A 21770-nucleotide genomic window follows, 5' to 3' on the forward strand; every position below is an offset into this window, starting at 1 on the left:
GATTGTAATTTTGTCAAATCATCAGCATAATAAGATTTCAAAATGTCCTGTGTTTCTGTGTTCATATTTCAGAAGAACATGTGGATTCTTTAGATATTCAGAATGGTGGAAAAATGCATGCTGAGGGCAAATAGAGCCACTCTACAATGCTTTACTAACCCAAACACAGTGGGGCACACTGAGGGCCTTCTATGCTTTAAGACACAGGTGTCAAACTCATTCCACGGGGGGCCGAGTGTCTGCGGGTTTTCGCTCCTCCCTTGTACTTGATTGATGAATTAACATCACTAATTAGTTAGGAACTCCCCACACCTGGTTGTCTAGGGCTTTATTGAAAGGAAAAACCAAAAACCTGCAGACACTAGGCCCTCCGTGGAATGAGTTTGACACCCCTGCTTTAAGAGAAAGGCTAAGGATTTATAAAATGATTATTAATTATATTATTTTCAATGATGCTCTGATTTAATCTCTTTAATTTTGTTAGAAAGGGAAGGGTTAACACTGAAGTGAAAAAATCTGGATTTTTCTTTGGTGGTCTTTGGGGAGATAAATCTAGATAGCTAAGTCAGCCATTGGCTAGGCCATCAGAAGCTTGATAGAAGGCATCTGCCATGCAACTGTATTAGGGCAAAATTCTGGAGTGACAGCGGAATCAACCAATCACAATGACTTGTAATGGGTGGGAACCGTTTTTACAAAAATGTATGTAAACTTTTGCCTTCTCAAAGGCCAACAGGTCACTGTGCAATAGTGAGCAGTAGTTTTCCCATGTTCTAGCTAGCTTTTGTTGTAGGCTAGTTTGCAGCAGCTGCAGAAGGATTTATCGAAGAGGTTGTTGTTGCTAATTTGTTAGCTTGTCCCTTTTCAAGAATAACTTTGAACAAGAAGTAAAGTTTCATATGATCATCATCTGGTGAGTGGAACTGTGTTTTTTATTGCAGCTCGCATGCTGTTAGCCATCTCTTTGAAAACAACTTTGTTGCGTTTAAACTTTAGATCAGCGGTTACTTTGTGTGCTAAACATGAAATGTTTTTTGAAATGGGAAGTAATAGTTGTACATTTCGATTAGTAAATGCTTAGCCCAATGGTTATGTTTTTGTATTCTTATGATTGGGACCTACTGGCTTATTATGTCCGAGGGAATGGACTGCTGTCTTTCCATCGGTTCTATGTAGTGGTGCCCGGAGAAGTGGGTCCTGTGTGAAGGAAAGGCGCCCTGTGTGATATATCCTATGTTTTCCTATAGTTTTGTCAGATTTTCACACTTTTTTAGAAATAAAATTGAAAAATGTGATGTTCTAAGTCCACAACAATGCTTAAACCACATCAGCAGACCATTTGAGGTCTTGGAAAAATAAAAAATAAATGTATTTTTGGAGGGTGTAGTTACCCTTTAATTCAATTGAGCAAATGAAATGCCCTACCCATTGATACAAAACAGAATTATATCATTCTGTAGGCCTACACTGCAGTCAACATTTAATTGGGAAGGTGTTTTGGGAAAGCCTTAGGAAATGTTCATGCATACAGTGCATGATGACTGAATTGTACATCCCAAATATCCAACTAACCAAGACTATGGACCAAACTTTTTCAATACCTGGTTTGCATACCCATTGTTGCCTTAGTTAGCATTTACTGGTAGATATCATAAGTTGAAACATATTTCCTACCTACCGGCTACCGATGTACCGATGATTCTTCAGTGAGCTGCTCCATGCGACAACCAGTTGAGAGCTGCGCACGCCTGCAGATGAAATTGTGCTGAAACTAGGCTATGTGTGCTGCTCACGTGAATATATTTCCCGTGATTTGCGATTGTGTAGGCTACTTTTTGCATGATTTCTCTATTGTACTACATCATTAATAAATTGTATACCTCCAAAACACTACTTTGATACGCAACAGTAGGGATTTAAGAACTAAGTATAGGCAGTGCCCACTGAAAGAAAAGTGGGTATAGGGCAGTGGAGGCTGCTGAGGGGAGAACGGCTCATAATAATGGCCAGAATGGAGCAAATGGAACTGCATCAAACACCTGGAAACTATTTGTTTGTGGTATTTGATACCATTCCACTGATTCCGCTCCAGTCATTACCACGAGCCCGTTCTCCACAATGACGGTGCTACCAACCCCCTGTGGTATAGGGCATATACCTATGTATAGCCTCCTCTACACCATAGGGCTCTTTGTGTTTTACAAAAAGTGCACTCTCCTACATGAGTGCACTGGTATTAGGTTTGCTGTCCTTTCACCATCACGGGCCTGTCACACACTGAAGGTCTCATACGTTTGCCACTGCATAAACATGTCTATAATAGATATCATTTCCCCCACTCTTCCCTACCAGCGAGTCAATGAAATTTGGACAAAGTTTGAGGATATTTTTTAATGAAAGGATGTTATGAGTAAAGTATGAATCCCAGGTTTCAATAGGCAATATTATATTAATGTTTCAAGAAAGGAGTGTATATATTTGGCCTGGCAAATCGATTTGATGCGCTGACAGAATGGAAGATGATAATTAAAGTTTTTTACTCTGCTGTTCTCGGGAAGAAATTATCATCACCGGCAAGACCGAGTAAAAATGTATCCAACACCGATACAACGATGGTCTCGAGACCAGACTCGAGTACTACAACACTGTCGTAATGACAGCTCAAACCCTAACTAGAACTGAATTTGAATGTATGCAAATGTTCTGGGAATGTTCCCAGTTTGCTGGGCTGTTTGTTGTTATCAATACACATCATTGGTTGTTAGGCCTATACAGGATCCTGAACAGGACCACCCTGTTGCAGGAGAAATGTTCCTGTGCCGCAGGAATTTAAAACTTGTACTGTATTCACGGTTTAAAAATGCTTCAAAAGTTTGTAATTTCCACTTCAAAATGTCAGACTTGATTTGTCCTAACAAAAAATGTGTAACTATGGGGCAAAACAGATGGTCTTGGCTTAGATTGTTGATAACATATAAACATATAAACTATATTTTGTCTCCAATGTTTATTGTTTATTGAAAACATAAATAAAGTTGCACAATGAGCACTTGTCGCTCAAATACATCATTATAGTTGTTGGTTAGCTAGCTAGCTAGCACATGTTTGACATATTAGCATACAGTAGACGTGACATCAGTCAGAATACCTCAAGAACAAGATCAAACGAGCTGAAACAAGCCACTTACAATTCACCACCTGGCAGTTTCTTGTCATTGTTGGTAGCTATCTGGACATCCAGAACCATAACAACACACAGCCTTTTGCCCCTTTGAAGCGCGCACATCGTTTTCGTGACGTTGTCAGCTAACCCGTCTATATTGCTGTAGTATGTTCAGGGAAGATTATTGGAACAATCATGTCATAACGTCACACTATATCTTTATGAGAGCATTGTGGGAATATTCCATGCTTGTTATGGCTGTTTTTAATAATATCTCCATAAACATTAGCAGAACATTCCCGTAATCTTTTCCCAGAACCATTTCTATTGTTCTCACATTTTGTTGCAGCAGTATGTTCTAAAACCATAAGTGGTACATTGTTACATTACCTGGAAACATAATGAGAAATTTGGGGTGTTTGTCACAGATGTTGTGCACAACATTTTTGTGAACGTTAGGAGAACATTCCAAGGATATTTCCTGCAAAAAAAATATTTGAATGTTTCTGGGATGTTATCGACCTAATATTAGATTTAAAAAAACCTAACTAGAACTTAATGGGAATCTTACGTAATGTTCTGGGAATGTTCCCGATTTGCTTGGCTACCACTTACCTGGCTGTGTTTTATTTTCTAGAGCATACATTGACAAACTCATGAATAAGACCTTGGGATATTCTCTATGATATTGAAATAAAGACTTTGAAAGTGTGAATGACAATCTACATCCTGCCTAATGACTGATTGAATAGGCCATATAGTTGAATTGATCGAAAGTCATTTCGAGAGCATTTACGGTCAAATGTATCACACATCCTTGTTTGCTGAATGTCCTTGATTAATCATTGGAACAATCATCCTATTGAGAAACGAATAATGATGTTATTGAACAGTGTAAATGAACCAAATGCAGATTAATGCAAACTAGTCGATGTGCTCATACTCAATCAGAGGCATGCATTCACAATGAGCCTATATGACCGACTTGGTAACATGAAAGGCCGATAATGTGATGGAGAGGCAATTTGCTGCTGTTCTCCATCTCTCTCCACAACCTTTTCCAAGAGGTGTATAATGTATTTGTGTGCCTACCGCTGCAGTACATAACACAGAGGCAGAATCACAGACCTGTCATCACACCTGTACTCAGTCCTCACAAAATGCCGCCCAATCATCAAACAGAGGCCACCGGATTGATGTATGAATTTAAAGAGGGCCGCCTACAACGGCGTTGCAGTGTCATTGTATAAGTATTGAACCCATTATTTCCTCAAAAAGGAAATAGCTAAATGGTCTGAAAACATTAACCCAATAGTGATGAATGAATGTCAAGATACTGATAGGCTAGAATTGTATCAGAATGCAGAATTACTTTTGCTGTAGGAATTAGGACATTTTTAAGATCATTATCGTCCGGAATGTGCACTGATTATTAGGGTTATGATTGCTAAGTTAAGGGGGGTCTCTATCATATGTCTAAAGTGATTCCCTTACTTTTAGGAACATTGTCAGATTCCTTGTCAGAGAAGGAAGAGGGTGGGAAATAATGAGTGACGACATCAATTAGATTTTTTTTTAAATTAAACACCAACACTTTTTTTAACAAGTCTGGAAACTCTATTGAGTGGGACAATATACATTTTACTTACACTACTAAAGTTGAATTAACACAGGTGCTTTTTGCTGTGTAGAAACACATAGCAACATAATGTGTTAATTTCTCCGGTCCTGGTCCTGTCCCAAAGCCATCCCCTCAGCTTTTTAGTCTCTAAGAATAGCTAGACACAGGAGATGAGCTGCAGCTGCTCCTCCTGAATCTCATTTACCTGCTACCGTAGCCCCGCTCTGAGACTGCATCGGTAATTAATAGGTTTTTTTGTCTTCTGAAGAAACTCCCCTCAGCCACTTCCCCAGCAGGCACTGGGACAGGCAAGACAGACAACAGATTTTCTCCGGAGACACCCCTGCTAAGCAGCCAACTTTGAGAGAAACTACTGAAAAATTGAGAAGCCGCACAGAAAATTAAAAGCCCCCATCCTCACCGAAGCCACCATGATGTAGGGTTCAAGTTTTGTTGGCTGCGCTTTCCAGTCACAGGCCAAAATAACACTCTGAAGTGCACAGTAGGGCTGATAATTGCCAGGGACCTCATGATATGATGTCCAAATCAAATCAAATGTTATTAGTCACATGCGCCGAACAGAACCGGTATAGACCTTACAATGAAATGCTTACTTACGAGCCCCTAACCAACAATGCAGTTAAAAAGAAATACGAATAAGAAATTAAAGTAACACGTAATTAAAGAGCAGCAGTAAAATCACAATAGCGAGACTATATACAGGGGGGTACCGGTACAGAGTCAATGTGCGGGGGCACCGGTTAGTTGAGGTAATATATACATGTAGGTAGAGTTATTAAAGTGACTATGCATAGATTATAACAACAGAGAGTAGCAGTGGTGTAAGAGGGGGGGGGGGAGGGGGGGGCAATGCAAATAGTCTGGGTGGCCATTTGATTAGATGTTCAGGAGTCTTATGGCTTGGGGGTAGAAGCTGTTTAGAAGCCTCTTGGACCTAGACTTGGTGCTCCGGTACCGCTTGCCATGCGGTAGCAGAGAGAACAGTCTATGACTAGGGTGGCTGGAGTCTTTGACAATTTTTAGGGCCTTCCTCTAACACTGCCTGGTATAGAGGTCCTGAATGGCAGGAAGCTTGGCTCCAGTGATGTACTGGGCCGTACGCACTACCCTCTGTAGTGCCTTGTGGTCGGAGGCCGAGCAGTTGCCATACCAGGCAGTGATGCAACCAGTCAGGATGCTCTCGATGGTGCAGCTGTAGAACCTTTTGAGGATCTGAGGACCTATGACAAATCTTTTCAGTCTCCTGAGAGGGAATAGGTTTTGTCTTGCCCTCTTCACGACTGTCTTGGTGTGCTTGGACCATGTTAGTTTGTTGGTGACACCAAGGAACTTGAAGCTCTCAACCTGCCCCATCGATGAGAATGGGGGCGTGCTCGTTCCTCTTTTTCTTGTAGTCCACAATCATCTCCTTTGTCTTGATCACGTTGAGGGAGGTTGTTGTCCTGGCACCACACGGCCAGGTCTCTGACCTCTTCCCTATAGGCTGTCTCGTCGTTGTCAGTGAACAGGCCTACCACTGTTGTGTCATCGGCAAACTTAATGATGGTGTTGGAGTCATGCCTGACGGTGCAGTCATGAGTGAACAGGGAGTACAGGAGCAGACTGAGCACGCACCCCTGAGGTGCCCCTGTGTTGAGGATCAGCGTGTCAGATGTGTTGTTACCTACCCTTACCACCTGGGGGTGGCCCGTCATGAAGTCCAGGATACAGTTGCAGAGGGAGATGTTTAGCTAACTGATGAGCTTTGAGGGCACTATGGTGTTGAACGCTGAGCTGTAATCAATGAATAGCATTCTCACATAGGTGTTCCTTTTGTCCAGGTGGGAAAGGGCAGTGTGGAGTGCAATAGAGGTTGCATCTGTGGATCTGTTAGGATGGTACGCAAATTGGAGTGGGTCTAGGGTTTCTGGGATAATGGTGTTGATGTGAGCCATGACCAGCCTTTCAAAGCACTTCATGGCTACAGACGTGAGTGCTACGGGTCGGTAGTCATTTAGGCAGGTTACCTTAGTGTTCTTGGGCACAAGGACTATGGTGTTAAAACATGTTGCTTAAAACATATTGGTATTACAGACTCGGACAGGGAGAGGTTGAAAATGTCGGTGAAGACACTTGCCAGTTGGTCAGCGCATGCTCGCTGTACACGTCCTGGTAATCCGTCTGGCCCTGCGGCTTTGTGAATGTTGACCTTTGTAAAGGTCTTACTCACATCGGCTGCGGAGAGCATGATCACACAGTCTTTCAGAACAGCTGGTGCTTTCATGCATGTTTCAGTGTTATTTGCCTCACAGTGAGCATAGAAGTCGTTTAGCTCGTCTGGTAGGCTTGTGTCACTGGGCAGCTCTCGGCTGTGCTTCCCTCTGTAATGGTTTGAAAGCCCTGCCACATCCGACGAGCGTCAGAGCCAGTGTAGTACGATTCAATCTTAGTCCTGTATTGATGCTTTGCCTGTTTGATGGTTTGTCGGAGGGCATAGCGGTATTTCTTATAAGCTTCCGGGTTAGAGTCCCGCTCCTCAAAAGCGGCAGCTCTAGCCTTTAGCTCAGTGAGGATGTTGCCTGTAATCCATGGCTTCTGGTTGGGGTATGTACGTACGGTCACTGTGGGGACGACATCATCGATGCACTTACTGATGAAGCCAATGACTGATGTGGTGTTCTCCTCAATGCCATCGGAGGAATCCCGGAACATATTCCAGTCTGTGCAAGCAAAACAGTCCTGTAGCTTAGCATCTGCTTCATCTGATCACCTTTTTATTGATCGAGTCACTGGTGCTTCCTGCTTTAAATTTTGCTTGTAAGCAGGAATCAGGAGGATAGAATTATGGTCAGATTTGCCAAATGGAGGGTGAGGGAGAGCTTTGTACACGTCTCTGTGTGTGGAGTAAAGGTGGTCCAGGGTTTTTCCCTCTGGTTGCACATTAACATGCTGATAGAAATTTGGTAAGATGAATTTAAGTTTCCCTGCATTAAAGTCCCCGGCCACTAGGAGCGTCGCCTCTGGGTGAGCGTTTTCCTGTTTGCTTATGGCGGAATACACTTCATTCAGTGTGGTCTGAGTGCCAGCCTCAGTCTGTGGTGGTATGTAGACAGCTACAAAAAATACAGATGAAAACTCTCTAGGTAGATAGTGTGGTCTACAGCTTATCATGAGATACTCTACCTCAGGCGAGCAAAACCTTGAGACTTCCTTAGATATCGTGCACCAGCTTTTATTTACAAAAATACATAGTCCGCCGCCCCGTGTCTTACCAGACGCCGCTGTTCTATCCTGCCGATACAGCATATAACCAGCCAGCTGCTTGTTGATGATGTCGTCGTTCAGCCACGACTCCGTAAAGCATAAGATATTACAGTTTTGAATGTCCCTTTGGTAGTTTAGTCTTCCGCGTAGGTCATCGATTTTATTTTCCAAAGACTGCACGTTTGCTAGCAGAATGGAAGGAAGTGGGGGTTTATTCGATCGCCTACAAATTCTCAGAAGGCAGCCTGCCTCTTTTTCTTCGCCTTCTCTTCACGCAAATGACGGGGATCTGGGCCTGTTCCCAGGAAAGCAGTATATCATTCACGTCGGGCTCGTCGGACTCGTTAAAGGAAAAAAAGGATTCTGCCAGTCCGTGGTGAGTAATCGCAGTTCTGATGTCCAGAAGTTATTTTCGGTCATAAGAGATGGTAGCAGCAACATTATGTACAAAAATAAGTTACAAACAACGCAAAGAAACGAACAAAAAAAACACAGTTGGTTAGGAATACATAAAACGTTAGCCTTGTTCTCCGGCGCCATCTTGTACCAAGGTATTAGCACGATACTTAGATGCTGATACGTTATGTATTGCGATTCTCACGATTCTATATGTATTGCAATTCGATACTTGATTTTATTGCAATTCGATGTTCCAAAGATATTGTTCACCATATGTTTGCTGTAGAGGAACAAGTGAGAGAGAAGAAAGCCATGAGAAAACAAGGTTTGAAATCAGATATGTAAATAAAAGTGCTGAAAATGGCCCCCTAATTAAAAAGAAGATGCAGAACAAGCTATGAAGGAAAAATACTGGAGTTTTGGTGCAGTTACAGCTAACTAGCACAAAAATAATACTGTAAAATTGTCAAAATGATACCATATGATATATCGTCCCCAAAAAATATCCCAATATGTAACTATCTATTTCTCCCTCAATCACTAGTGCACAGCAGCCTTTCTAATGGCATCTTGATAAAAATGCATTCATCACTGGGTTTAATCAGATGCTTATCTACACTAAATAGAAAGCAGGAGGCTATGGGACCTGAACTATGAGTCTGAGCTCTCTGAAATATACATATTATACCATGTGTGGTTTGATCTAAAATGAAAAATGAAGCCCCACACCACTCTCAGAAGTGTGAAATGCTGTAAGCTATATTACGTTATTTACCTCATTTGTCATCGTCATCTCATAACGTTCTGTATCTATATGTGTGGAAGCTGAACTTAAACGGAGCTGGTAAATTACTGGGAATTAAAGGAGGTCTATTCTAATTTCATATAATAAAGAGAAACAAAACAGACTATGCATGCACTGCTCAACATTCTGGCTCTCCTCCACCCCGGCCTCTTCAGGGCTTCGAGAATGTCTCAAAGTGTTCAATTAAAAACCAAAAGTCATTACAAATGTAGCCACCTTGAGACTGTTCAGTAGTGAACTGCTTTGGATTCGCTGGGCGTTTCAGGGTACACCCAGGGCCGCAGATAACACTTGAATTGTCTACATTTGAAATTAAGATTTAGAGGTGCCATGAAACAAAACAATCCTGTGTGAATATTACGCTGAGGAAAAATGAGGAGAGATCAAAATGCTGGAGACACTGCCAAAGAAACAGCGACACAATTGACTTCAAACAGCTGCATATGGCTCAATGCTGACAACTGAAAGGACTGAAAGGGCAACATGAATCTAGTGAAAGTACATTATATAATTGTTGTGGGGAGTTGAGAAATATTAGATTCCCTTGGTAAAGGTTCCATTTTGATAAACATTTCCCCTAGAATAATCATCTATTTTGATAAAACTGTATTTTTTTTTACATTAAAACCACTTAAATGGGGCAAGATTGGAAGAAATTATGTTGTGTTTTTAATATCGCTGGAGTCAAATTTACCTTGCAATAATGCATCCTATGATAAATGTGCATACTTAAAAACAGGTACTTGACTGCTTTGTATGCAAAACAATAGTGAAGCTGTCCATCTTTGTAAATCCTTTAAACACGTTATTAATCAATCAATAATGAACTAGATAGAGGCTCTGCAGTTAACTGAAGGTCTGATATTAATTGCTGTGAATATTCCATGATATTTCAATGTATCAACTAAAGCATTAATAATGCCTTGGAGCAATTTGCATTTAATGAGGTGCTGCATCATAAACCAGAAAGACACTCAACGGCACAAACTAATAAAGTTATTCAAATTAATCAGGTATTACAGATATCTCCAAGAGTTTAAACAATACCAAAGGGCATACTACTTTGGTGTAATTTACATACATATGTCAAGAGGCATTTGAAATACATTAGAGTTAATGAACTCATCAACCAAATGTATTCAACTATTTAGGTCCTGTCATACTAACTAATTAATTTCTCCTTACTGTGATGGAACTGACATTGATGCCATCTCATGGTAACTGTGTTTTCATAATTGCACAGGCTCTCACCCTGCAAAGCAAATAGAGGCAGCAGTTAACCAAGATAAGAGGTAGCAGAGGCCTGTTACGATGATAAACTGGGAGACACACAAGGTTGCAAACCCAGCTCTAATGCACAATGTGAGCATTATGGAAATGTTCACAATATGTTCTGTAACAAGGAAATGGGTCTATGTGTACAATGATCCATTGAATAAATAGTAGCCTTGGAATATAACTAGTAGCCCTGAAATATAAGCAAGTCAAAATAATGTGCGGAGCGAGGCTTACTGTCACTTCACCCTGGCAGAGCTGTTCCACATTGGAAACAGGATCTTGGTAATAGGGGTATTTCTCTTTGTCCAAATCAAGATGATGAGGGGTGCCATTACCAGCAGACAGTGCACTGAGGTGCACACACCTCGAAAACTGGGCAACTAATGGGCCTAGACATCTGCATGGTGATCCACAGCAAATAGTGGGCAAGACATTATTGCCCAGGAATACTGTGTGCAAGTCAAATACAGAATGTTAATCATTCAAATACAGAATGTTAATCATTCTCATTTTCATGCTAACAGCATTGAAGAACATACTGTAAGTGCCTAGGGGATTGTAATTGCATAACACCACACAAGGCAACCTGGCGGGCTGCACCGAAATGGAAAATATTTTATTCTCCATCCAAGCTGCAACCCTTCACAATCAGTATACCTGTACTTGTGAGAATGAACCGTCTACCGCATGTCAACAGAAATTAATTTAGTTAAAAGAAAACACAAGGACTTCATGTTTTGCCACCACTTAGCTCCTAAAGGGAAATATATTATATTCCGGTACTCTCAGTAGTTTACATGTTAATTCGCCGAATCCCCTGGAATTTAACATTCTCTCTCCTTGGCTCTGAAGGTTTATGGTCTGCAGTGAAACAATCTTGTATGTGCATTTTGTGGGAAGAAGCACTTTATTTAAAAAGAAAACGGGACAGGCAAACCATCTGAGAGGGCGGGAGAGACTCAGCCTTCTCTCCTCTCCATCCTCTCTCCTCTCCTCCCCTCTGCTCTCCTCCCCTCCCCTCCTCTTTCGCTCTCCTCTCCTCTTCTCCCTTTCTTAGTCAGCCCCTCCTCGGTTGGTCCACACAGCAACAGCAGAGAGAGACTGGCCAAACCCATGGCTGATTCACAAACCTCAGTTTAATTACTTGGTTAACGATAGAGCTCTATACACCAGAGAGTTTAAGGCTGACACTGACACTCCTTTTCCTTCATCACAAATACAGTCCAACAAAGATTTGCGGTTTTTCAAATTGCGCATCAATTGTGGTGAAGCAGATTCGTTTTTTGGATTCTGCCAAGAAATATTACTATCCCTGACACCAAAACACCAGCCACAATTAGAATAAAAGTACTCAGTACCATGGCTCAGAATAACCACAACAAATAAATAATGGGGAATTAAATTTTACCCACTCTTAACCTACTGTATATTGATGAAGGTAATCCCAGTCCCTGCTCAGTAATCCGGGTAATAGTGCTGTAAATAAGGCTAGTATATGTACTAACCTGTGCTGAGAGGCTTATACAAACCAATGTACATGACAGAGGGCAGCCAATTAAAAAGAAGCCCATGCATTCCACAGCAAAGTCCTCAAGAGTTTTGCTTTCTGCAATCATCCAGTCTGGTGTTAAAAACACCATGCTCCAACCAACTGAGCTATTGGAATCACGTCTAAATGTGGTCTTGTGTGAATTATTTGGAAACCCAGAATACCAGGTTTCATAGCATACAGACCATAGTCATTGAGTTTGGTCTATTGTTAAGATAGAATTGGGGCTACTTGTCTATCAGCAATACAGCACAGCACTCTAGTGGTCACAAGGGGAATGTGTGTGTGTGTGTGTGTGTGTGTGTGTGTGTGTGTGTGTGTGTGTGTGTGTGTGTGTGTGTGTGTGTGTGTGTGTGTGTGTGTGTGTGTGTGTGTGTGTGTGTGTGTGTGTGTGTGTGTGTGTGTGTGTGTGTGAGAGCGAGAGCGAGAGATTTATTCTATTGCTGTGTTTTTCAATACTGTGACGTGAAGGTACACTCCATTTCTACACCATACATTTTCATGAATTAATCATTGACGTTCGACTCCAGATGTTAGGACAGAAATTTCAATTAAACATATTGTTAAGCACCACATTACATTTTGAATCTGTGTTTTACAGATAATAGTAAATGAATCACACATCACATAATAGTCAAGCAGGTGTCATTCAAAGATATGCAAAGAAAGAACACATAATATCCATTTATACAGTATCGAAGAGACTTGATGAGGCTACACATAGAAACACATTTGAATACATTTGAAATGCAGTGTAGTGATGGGAGGGAAGGAAGTGACTTCTGCAATTAGGATATAATTACTCACAGTTAAGATGACATTTTGACACTGCAAGCCTTCATCTGCATATGAGTGTGTGTGTGTGTGTGTGTAAGAGAGAGAGCAAGAGCCCTGTGTGTCCCTGAGCCCTGTTTGTCCCTGAGCCCTGTGTCTCCCTGAGCCCTACTGTATGTGTGGGTAGAAGGGTGTTTGTAATATCAATCTCTATGTAATCTGTGAGGTAGGTGACCCATAAAGGCTTCTACTAACCCGAACAGAGCTCATTTTGCACCATGCCAAAACAAGGATGCCATGACCCCTCCATAGCCTTTGCTTATTCAATGAAAGAGTTAGATCAGAGGGCCAAGTCACTTCTCTTAGTTACTGGGACAACCATTAGGTGTAAGGCTGTGCTTATTTAGCCAGCAGCCTGCATTAAAGTGAGAAAGATTATTGTGCCGGCTAGGGCACTAGCCAAATGATGAGGTGACAACCAGGTTTTAGCAATAGGGTGCTTTTCAGGTTCTCTATTAATATAATGGCAACAAACAACTTCCAGTTAATGTGAACATTTGATATGTATTGTTTACCATCAATATAAAGTACTTCATTAAATTGACCGCGAAGAGAGAAAGGACCTCATGATGTACTTTGATTGCACCAACAAAAATGTCTGCCGGAAGAATGTTGTTTTTTACTTCAACTCTGGCTGACGGCTGAATAAATACATGCAAAAATAAACTTGCATCAATGAGCAGTCGATGTTATGCAGTAGGCCTATCAAAACATGTCAACTAATAAAACGAAATAGAACTCTGTTAAGTTAAATATTTCATGATATTTAACAGTAAAATGAATAGCCTACTCCTCTCTTCAATTAAATTATTCCTAATTCTGTCAGTAGGCCTAGTACAGTACATTATTGAATGTGAATAGCTGCTAAAAATGTCCAGCTATAGCAATTAATAAAGACAATCACACTTTAATTACCCTGGTCTTAAGTATCTTCACTATTAAATGGAGTCATTCAATGGATTTAATACGTCAATCATGGCTATATAATCCCTGTCTCATTAGAAACCAGCTTTAAAATAAAATGAATATGAGAAAATGCAGTTGAGAATGGGAACAAAAGAGGGCTAGGTATGTGCTGAAATGTAGGAGTTAACACTGGGGATGAAATGTACTTTTAATTAAATCCTGCCAGAGTCAGACAATCACGCTTATCTCCCCTATGTGGGGGCGCATAAAGAGACAAAACTCCATACACAGTTTTAAAAGAACATAAAACAGATATTAAAATGGTAGTGCTTTACCTCCAAAGGTATTCATGAACAATGAATGAGCTTGTTCTTTCTTTTTAATTTGCATGATCGGCCACTCCCATGCTTTTCTCGCTGTCTTCCTGGCACAAAACTAAAATCTATAATGTCCTAATTGGAAAGGTTATGTACAGTATCTGTACAGTGTGCAATGAGGAATCATTGTTTTCAGCAAATGAGCAATGAGTGCATGAATACAAATGGATTTGCATTTTGTTAGAAGAAACATTTGGACTTAAAGGTAGACTCAGCGATATGACATAGATGCAGAAAGTAAACAGCATAGTTGATTCATTTCAACAACAACTAAGAATGTTGAACGCGAAGCTCAACTTCTCCGCTGTTTTGGTCTCGTGACTACCACGCCGTGACAGCGTGAAGCAAACCCGTGCACATTCAGATACTGTGTGTGACTGTACGAGAGCTAAGTCATACATCTCATCTCAACATCTGCGGTGCTGCTCATTGCAACCCCATTTCGCTGAGTCTACCTTTAAAAAGACTAATGTCAGTTTCACTGCATCTGTTTCATTTGCCATTCAGTACCATTCATTCAGTGTTACATATGAATCAGCCTGGACTCATAGATTATACGTAACATAGTAACATCAAATTATTAGGATATGTTAGGTTTGGTTACATAAGACAAAAGGTTACTTAAGGCAAAAAACGAAAGGAGGTTGGTTGGGGTGGGTGGGCATATAACACAAACGTCTGGCAAAACAAAGGTTGCGTATTCGAATCTCATCACGGACAATTTTTTGCTAATTAGCAACTTTCTACTTTTAAGCTACTTTGCAAATAAACTCAGCAAAAAAAGAAACGTCCCTTTTTTAGGACCCTGTCTCTTCAAAAATAATTCGTAAAAATCCAAATAACTTCACAGATCTTCATTGTAAAGGGTTTAAACACTGTTTCCCATGCTTGTTCAATGAACCAAAAACAATTAATGAACATGCACCTGTGGAACGGTTGCTAAGACACTAACAGCTTACAGACGGTAGGCAATTAAGGTCACAGTTATGAAAACTTAGGACACTAAAGAGGCCTTTCTACGGACTCTGAAAACACCAAAAGAAAGATGCCCATGGTCCCTGCTCATCTGCGTGGACGTGCCTTAGGCATGCTGCAAGGAGGCATGAGGACTGCAGATGTGCTAGGGCAATACATTTCAATGTCCGTACTGTGAGACGCCTAAGACAGCGCTACAGGGAGACAGGATGGACAGCTGATCGCCCTCGCAGTGGCAGACCACGTGTAACAACACCTGCACAGGATCGGTACATCCGAACATCACACCTGCGGGACAGGTACAGGATGGCAACAACAACTGCCCGAGTTATACCAGGAAATCACAATCCCTCCATCAGTGCTCAGACTGTCCGCAATAGGCTGAGAGAGGCTGGACTGCGGGCTTGTAGGCCTGTTGTAAGGCAGGTCCTCACCAGACATCACCGGCAAAAACGTTGCCTATGGGCAGACAGGACTGGCAAAAAGTGCTCTTCACTGACGAGTCGCGGTTTTGTCTCACCAGGGGTGATGGTCGGATTTGCATTTATCGTCGAAGGAATGAGTGTTACACCGAGGCCTGTACTCTGGAGTGAGATCAATTTGGAGGTGGAGGGTCCGTCATGGTCTGGGGCGGTGTGTCACAACATCATCGGACTAAGCTTGTTGTCATTGCAGGCAATCTCAACGCTGTGCGTTACAGGGAAGACATCCTCCTCCCTCATGCGGTACCCTTCCTGCAGGCTCATCCTGACATGACCCACCAGCATGACAATGCCACCAGCCCAATTGCTCATTCTGTGCGTGATTTCCTTCAAGACAGGAATGTCAGTATTCTGCCATGGCCAGTAAAGAGCCCGGATCTCAATCCCTTTGAGCACATCTGGGACCTGTTGGATCGGAGGGTGAGGGCTAGGGCCATTCCCCCCAGAAATGTCTGGTAACTTGCAGGTGGAAGAGTGGGGTAACATCTCACAGCAAGAACTGGCAAATCTGGTGCAGTCCATGAGGAGGAGATGCACTGCAGTACTTAATGCAGCTGGTGGCCACACCAGATACTGACTGTTACTTTTGATTTTGACCCTCTGTTCAGGGACACATTATTCCATTTCTGTTAGTCACATGTCTGTGGAACTTGTTCAGTTTAAGTCTCAGTTGTTGAATCTTGTTGTGTAAATATTTGTATGAACATATGTTATGTTTGCTAAAAATAAATGCAGTTGACAGTGAGAGGACGTTTCTTTTTCTGCTGAGTTTGTCACTCCTTTGGTTCTATCCCTAGGCGTTATTGTTTCTGTTCCAGTGTTCATGTCTGTTTGCTACTCGTGTTTCTGCTTTTGTTCTATGTTCATTTAGTTATTAAATACACTCCCTGAACTTGCTTCCCGACTCCCAGTGTACACGTTACACATATGAAATGTAACATACAGTATCATATTCTAAATTGTGTCGGATTTACATACAGAATAATATGAAATGCTGTGAGAGGGGGTTGTGTGAATCTACATCACACCTTGGAATGGAGATTGGAGATTCAAACACAGCAGGGCTAGACTCATTCTGTTCTTGAAAACCAGACCAAACGTTGTAGGCTATAAAGTAGGCAAACATCGTAATTGTTGAGGGGATTTAAAAAAAAGGCACTGTCATGTAGCAACAGCTAATCATTAATATGCATCAAGAGCAAGCAGAGCTACTACGCCCCCAATATTTGCCACATCCATATGGTCTACAGTGGTGACAGCTGCTCCTTCAGTCAGGAAGAGATGAGTGAAGAGAGGGGCCTGCCTATGTTAGTCAAATGAAGGGAACGTAGCCCTGGTGACAAAAATGCAAGCTTTGCAACTTTTTTCAGGTGGACGCGATGCAGCGAGACTCCCCTGAAGTCTACCAGTGCAGCGCCAGGATGATGCACAAAAAGTCATCACTGTGAACATGACACAAAATGTCAAATAGACCAGGCTCAGCAGAATTGTTATGCGCTCTCCTGAGGCACGCTCAGACTGAGGACGAAGATAACATGAAAGGAGAGTTCTTCGTGGAGGTTTCACCTTATCAAGTACCTCTCAGCCAGGTATCCTTGAGTCCCGCTACCTGGGGTTTGACATTCAGATAGCAGGCCTAGCAGGAAGAAAACACCTTGTTGTTTGAAAGGGAAAGGGTCCAACTCTGATGTAAATAAATAAAAACATAGGGTACAAAGGTGTATGGTGTGAGATTATCAGCATGACTACCAACATCTCCAATTAGAAGTATTTTATCAAAGTTCACTAAGAATAAGAAATCAGAAAGGTCACACACAGACAGGGTTGGTTGTTAGCCTACCATTTCCATTTCAGGTTTATCTTTCTTTTTGTATGTTTAAGACAGTCTCAGAAAGTTAGCTGGATAACTTTATATGCTATGTTGTCATATTTGATGAGAGACTTTGACAAGAGGGATGGTTCCCTCCCTTGTGTTCTGTAGCCTACACAACTGCATGAACACGCATGATGCAAAAGACCTAAATTAAACACTATATATACAAGAGTATGTGGACACCCCTTCAAATTAGTGGATTCGACTATTTCAGCCACACCCATTGATGACAAGTGTATAAGCAATCTCCATAGACAAACATTGGCAGTAGAATGTCCTTACTGAAGTGCTCAGTGACTTTCAACGTGGCACCGTCATAGGATGCCACCTTTCCAACAAGTCAGTTCATCAAATTTCTGCCCTGCTAGAGCTGTCCTTGTCAAGAAGTGGTAGGCCACACAAGCTCACAGTATGGGAGCGGGACCACCGAGTATGTGCATAAAAATCATCTGTCCTCGGTTGCAACACTGACTACCGAGTTCCAAACTGCCTCTGGAAGCAAGGTCAGTACAAGAGCTGTTCATGAAATGGGTTTCCATGGCCGAGCAGCTGCACACAAGCCTAAGATCACCATGCGCAATGCCAAGCATCTGGAATGATGAATCACGATTCATCATCTGGCAGTCTGATGGACAAATCTTGGTTTGACGGATGGCAGGAGAACACTACCTGCCCCAATGCATAGTACCAAATGTAAAGTTGGGTGGAGGAGGAATAATGGTCTTGGGCTGTTTTTCATGGTTCAGGCTGTGCTGCTGCTGGATACTCCTGATATCCATCCAAATCCGACGCATTCTGAAAACTGAATGCAAGTAGGCTTATGTCCGGCTTATTTTATGAAACATTTATAACAATGGCCACATCCCAACGGTACAACAGATTTTGCTATCAACTCAATGAATCAAATCAGACTCACCAAATTTAAAAACTCAATTTTGGTTCCTTCTCCTTTATTTTGCAGTGAGGTAGGCCTAGGATGCAGTACAAACACTTAAAAGACACACCCTTATCCTGACTCGCCTTATGCCCTTGGGGGAATCCATGTCACCATCTTGGAGGGCGGTCCAAATTATTAGCCACGCAAGGGAAGTTTGCAACATAAGCCCCTCAGCCCCGTTTTTAGTCGGCTTTGCGAGTGTACAATTATGTTCACTCCGAGTGTACAATTATGTTCACTCCGTGGCCTGAAACTCCCCATCATTCAATTCACAACGATTGTACATCCCCTAAGAAATGTCAGCGAAAACTTAAACAACATCAATGGAGAAGTCAACATACAAGTGTAAGCAAAAACGAATGCAAATAAGTTAGAAAATGTGCTACTAGTGCACATGACGGCACAAACACGTCTTGTAAAGAGTAAATATGTTTTTGTTTGGTTATCTTTTGAAAATTGTAGAAATAAAACATTTTCCTTCTTCAGAAGTTCCAGCTAGGCAGGCTAACTTTAGTTAGCTAATTAATTTGCTAGTTATCATACAGTAAGCGTATATATTAATAATTATATATTTAATATAAGTAGACATGCACTCATCATTGACTCTAGCGCATATAAAGCACCCACAAGCTACCGGTTGCTGAAAACACAATCATCGCGGGATGAATGAGTGACGAATTTCCAGCCAAGGGTGGTCCATTTAAAAATCATTCCTTCCTCCCTCACCCTGCAAGTGTACACTCGTCAGACGTCATGAAACGTTATCAGAAGTGTCCACTTAATTTGAGAGCTGAATTTAATTATCTTATTAAAACATTAACCCTAGTGAATAACAACAAGAATAACATCTTCCTGAATCATTATAATAAGATATTTTCAGAGTGAATACAATTGCACTAAAACTGTTTATTTTTTGTATTATTTTATTTAATTTTTTGTATGTTTGAGTATTTTCTTGTTAATACCTGTGTTTTGTTTTGTTAGACATGTTTGATGTAACAATGTAAGTTGATTTTTGTATTATGAATTTTAAAAAAAGTGTTTGGACAGTGACCGTAGGCTACTTTTCCTTTCCCTGCCACAAGAGGAGCATTCGAGATGACCTTCTAAACATTGTGGTGTAGTGCGGCCTAAACCGAAAACAATATGCTATGCTGGTTCAATGTAAATGTGCCTACTTTAACACACAAAATGAACTCTTTTCTGAACTTTCAGTAGGAAAACGGGTAAACCCACAGTTGCACCTGCGTCTCTATAGCATTTCTCGCCCTTTGAATATAGGTAATTATCACAGTTTCCACTCCTTGTGCTCCGTGTCATATGCCAAAGAGCCTGGCCTTTCGGTAATTTCAACGTTCAATATGCAGTTTGACAATGAGCGGAAACAGACTGATACCCAGACTAGAATTCATACTCCGAAGATGGAATATGCCATTGCCATACCTTCAGTTTAGACACATCCAAAATAATTTTTTATCACAATCATGATTGTGTTTCCAACTGTAAAAACCAATACACACAAGCTCAATATGGCTGATCTCAGATCTGCCCTTAGAAGCGACAGGACCTGGAGCGTCATTTCATTCTTCAGTGGCAGTGCGCATGTGCGAAATTTAGAGGGACGCTTGAGAAACTGAAACTGCAGACGATATCAATGTTTATAATTAACAGCCTTCAATAAAGGTTAGTATTGAAGTTCACGGCAAACGGATCCTAACAGGCACACGGTGAGAAATATTTCACCACTATTTAGAAAATCTATCGGTATCTGACTATTTTTTCGAACAAGCGTAGCTATAGCAGCAGTCTGACATGGATGTGTCAGTGCGGCCTCGGAATATCCTAGTTCTGCTTGCCGATATGAAATGCCACAGCAGCAGGGCGAGACTTTGGCTCTTCAGCCTGCATTAGCCCAGTAGAAGGTTATCTAACCCAAAACATGTCTGAGATTCTGGTTGTTGTAATAAAGAGCTTGGTCAAAGTTGTCGAATTAAAGCTTGGTCAAAATGTTCTTGTACTTTCATTATGCTGTATTTTGACTTAATGCTAGCGATATATGCTTGAGAATACTCTTTGAAAATGAGGTTTATTTTGCAATAGAATAATCATGTGCCGTAATGTTTACTTTTCTCAATGTGTTACTTACATGTCTTTTTTTTTGTTTCAGGACAGAAAGAAAACCATGTCAACTCAGCCTCTCATCAGATCAAAGCAGACCGAGAAATCAATCAATGGAATATCCACACAGGTTGTTTGCACAGAATTCAGTAACTACATATTTATAGTTCTCACACAGTATGGAAAGATTGGCACTTTAGTATCAGTCACACCTGACTCCAGATCAGGTGATATCAGCACTCCCATGTTCACCACCAAAGTGTTGCTGGGAAAAGAAGAGGTAAGCAGCTAGACACCACTAGAATTTTTCATAATATTAGTAGCATTGTATTACCGTAATTGACTACTATGAGTATGTATGTGGCTGCCCACACTCTTCCTCACACACGGTCTTGTTTTATTCCTCTCTGCAGGCTTTGACACACGTCTGTGCCAAAAACTTGGCAACATTTGTGTCACAAGAGGCAAGCAACAGGCCTGTTCTACTGGGATTGGCACTCAAGGACAGTTCCATAGAAGCAATAAAGGCCATGAAAGATATAATCAAAAGTTGTCAAGTCTGGTAACTACTGGTACAGGGAACGAGCAACAGAATCGCCTACCTGGAAAGACAATTTCAGAAAAGACTTCATACACTTAACACATTTTTTCCTCAATGTTTTTGCATCCTTTAAAAACGTATTTTGTTATCTGTTGTTACTTCTAAGCTTGATGTGGAAATAAATGCCATATAAATGGGAAGTTTATGCATTATAAATGCCTATGGAATTTTGTGGATCGAGTGGAAGCCAATGGCCACAAACTTATTCTGTTTGAGACAACCATCTCGATTTTAAAGCCACACTCTGAATACTGTTAGTGCACAAATATAAATAAAGGAGCGAATGCATCCCATGAAATTCACATGCAAAATAGCATTTGATTGATTGCTGTGGTAAAGTTTGGGGTCACTTAGAAATGTCCTTATTTTTGAAAGAAAATGTTGTTTAAGACTGGTGTATTGCGGGTACTATATAATGAAGCTGCCAGTTGAGGACATGTTTCTCAAACTAGACACTCTAATGTACTTGTCTTCTTGCTCAGTTGTGCACCGGGGCCTTCCACTCTTTCTATTTCTATTAGAGCCAGTTTGCGCTGTTCTGTGAAGGGAGTAGTACACAGCGTTTTACCAGATCTTCAGTTTCTTGGC

General features: G+C 41.3%; 1 protein-coding gene across 3 annotated transcripts; it reads left to right on the forward strand.

Annotated features, from left to right (window-relative positions):
* Nucleotides 1–825: 825 nt before the first annotated feature.
* Nucleotides 826–21639, forward strand: LOC120044540 (proteasome assembly chaperone 3-like). 3 transcript variants are annotated; one of them, XM_038989199.1, is made up of 3 exons: nt 826–913; nt 20631–20861; nt 20995–21639. In XM_038989199.1, exons 2-3 carry the CDS (start codon nt 20646–20648, stop codon nt 21145–21147), a joined length of 369 nt encoding a protein of 122 aa, XP_038845127.1. In that variant the 5' UTR covers nt 826–913; nt 20631–20645; the 3' UTR covers nt 21148–21639. The 3 variants fall into 3 exon arrangements, with proteins under 3 accessions (XP_038845127.1, XP_038845126.1, XP_038845125.1); XM_038989198.1 differs by lacking the exon at nt 826–913 and adding an exon at nt 20056–20190; XM_038989197.1 differs by lacking the exon at nt 826–913 and adding an exon at nt 20059–20146 and having other exon boundaries at nt 20995–21638.
* Nucleotides 21640–21770: the final 131 nt, after the last annotated feature.

This window comes from Salvelinus namaycush, chromosome 3 (genome assembly GCF_016432855.1).
Source record: "Salvelinus namaycush isolate Seneca chromosome 3, SaNama_1.0, whole genome shotgun sequence".
In the NCBI taxonomy this organism is placed as follows: domain Eukaryota; kingdom Metazoa; phylum Chordata; class Actinopteri; order Salmoniformes; family Salmonidae; genus Salvelinus; species Salvelinus namaycush.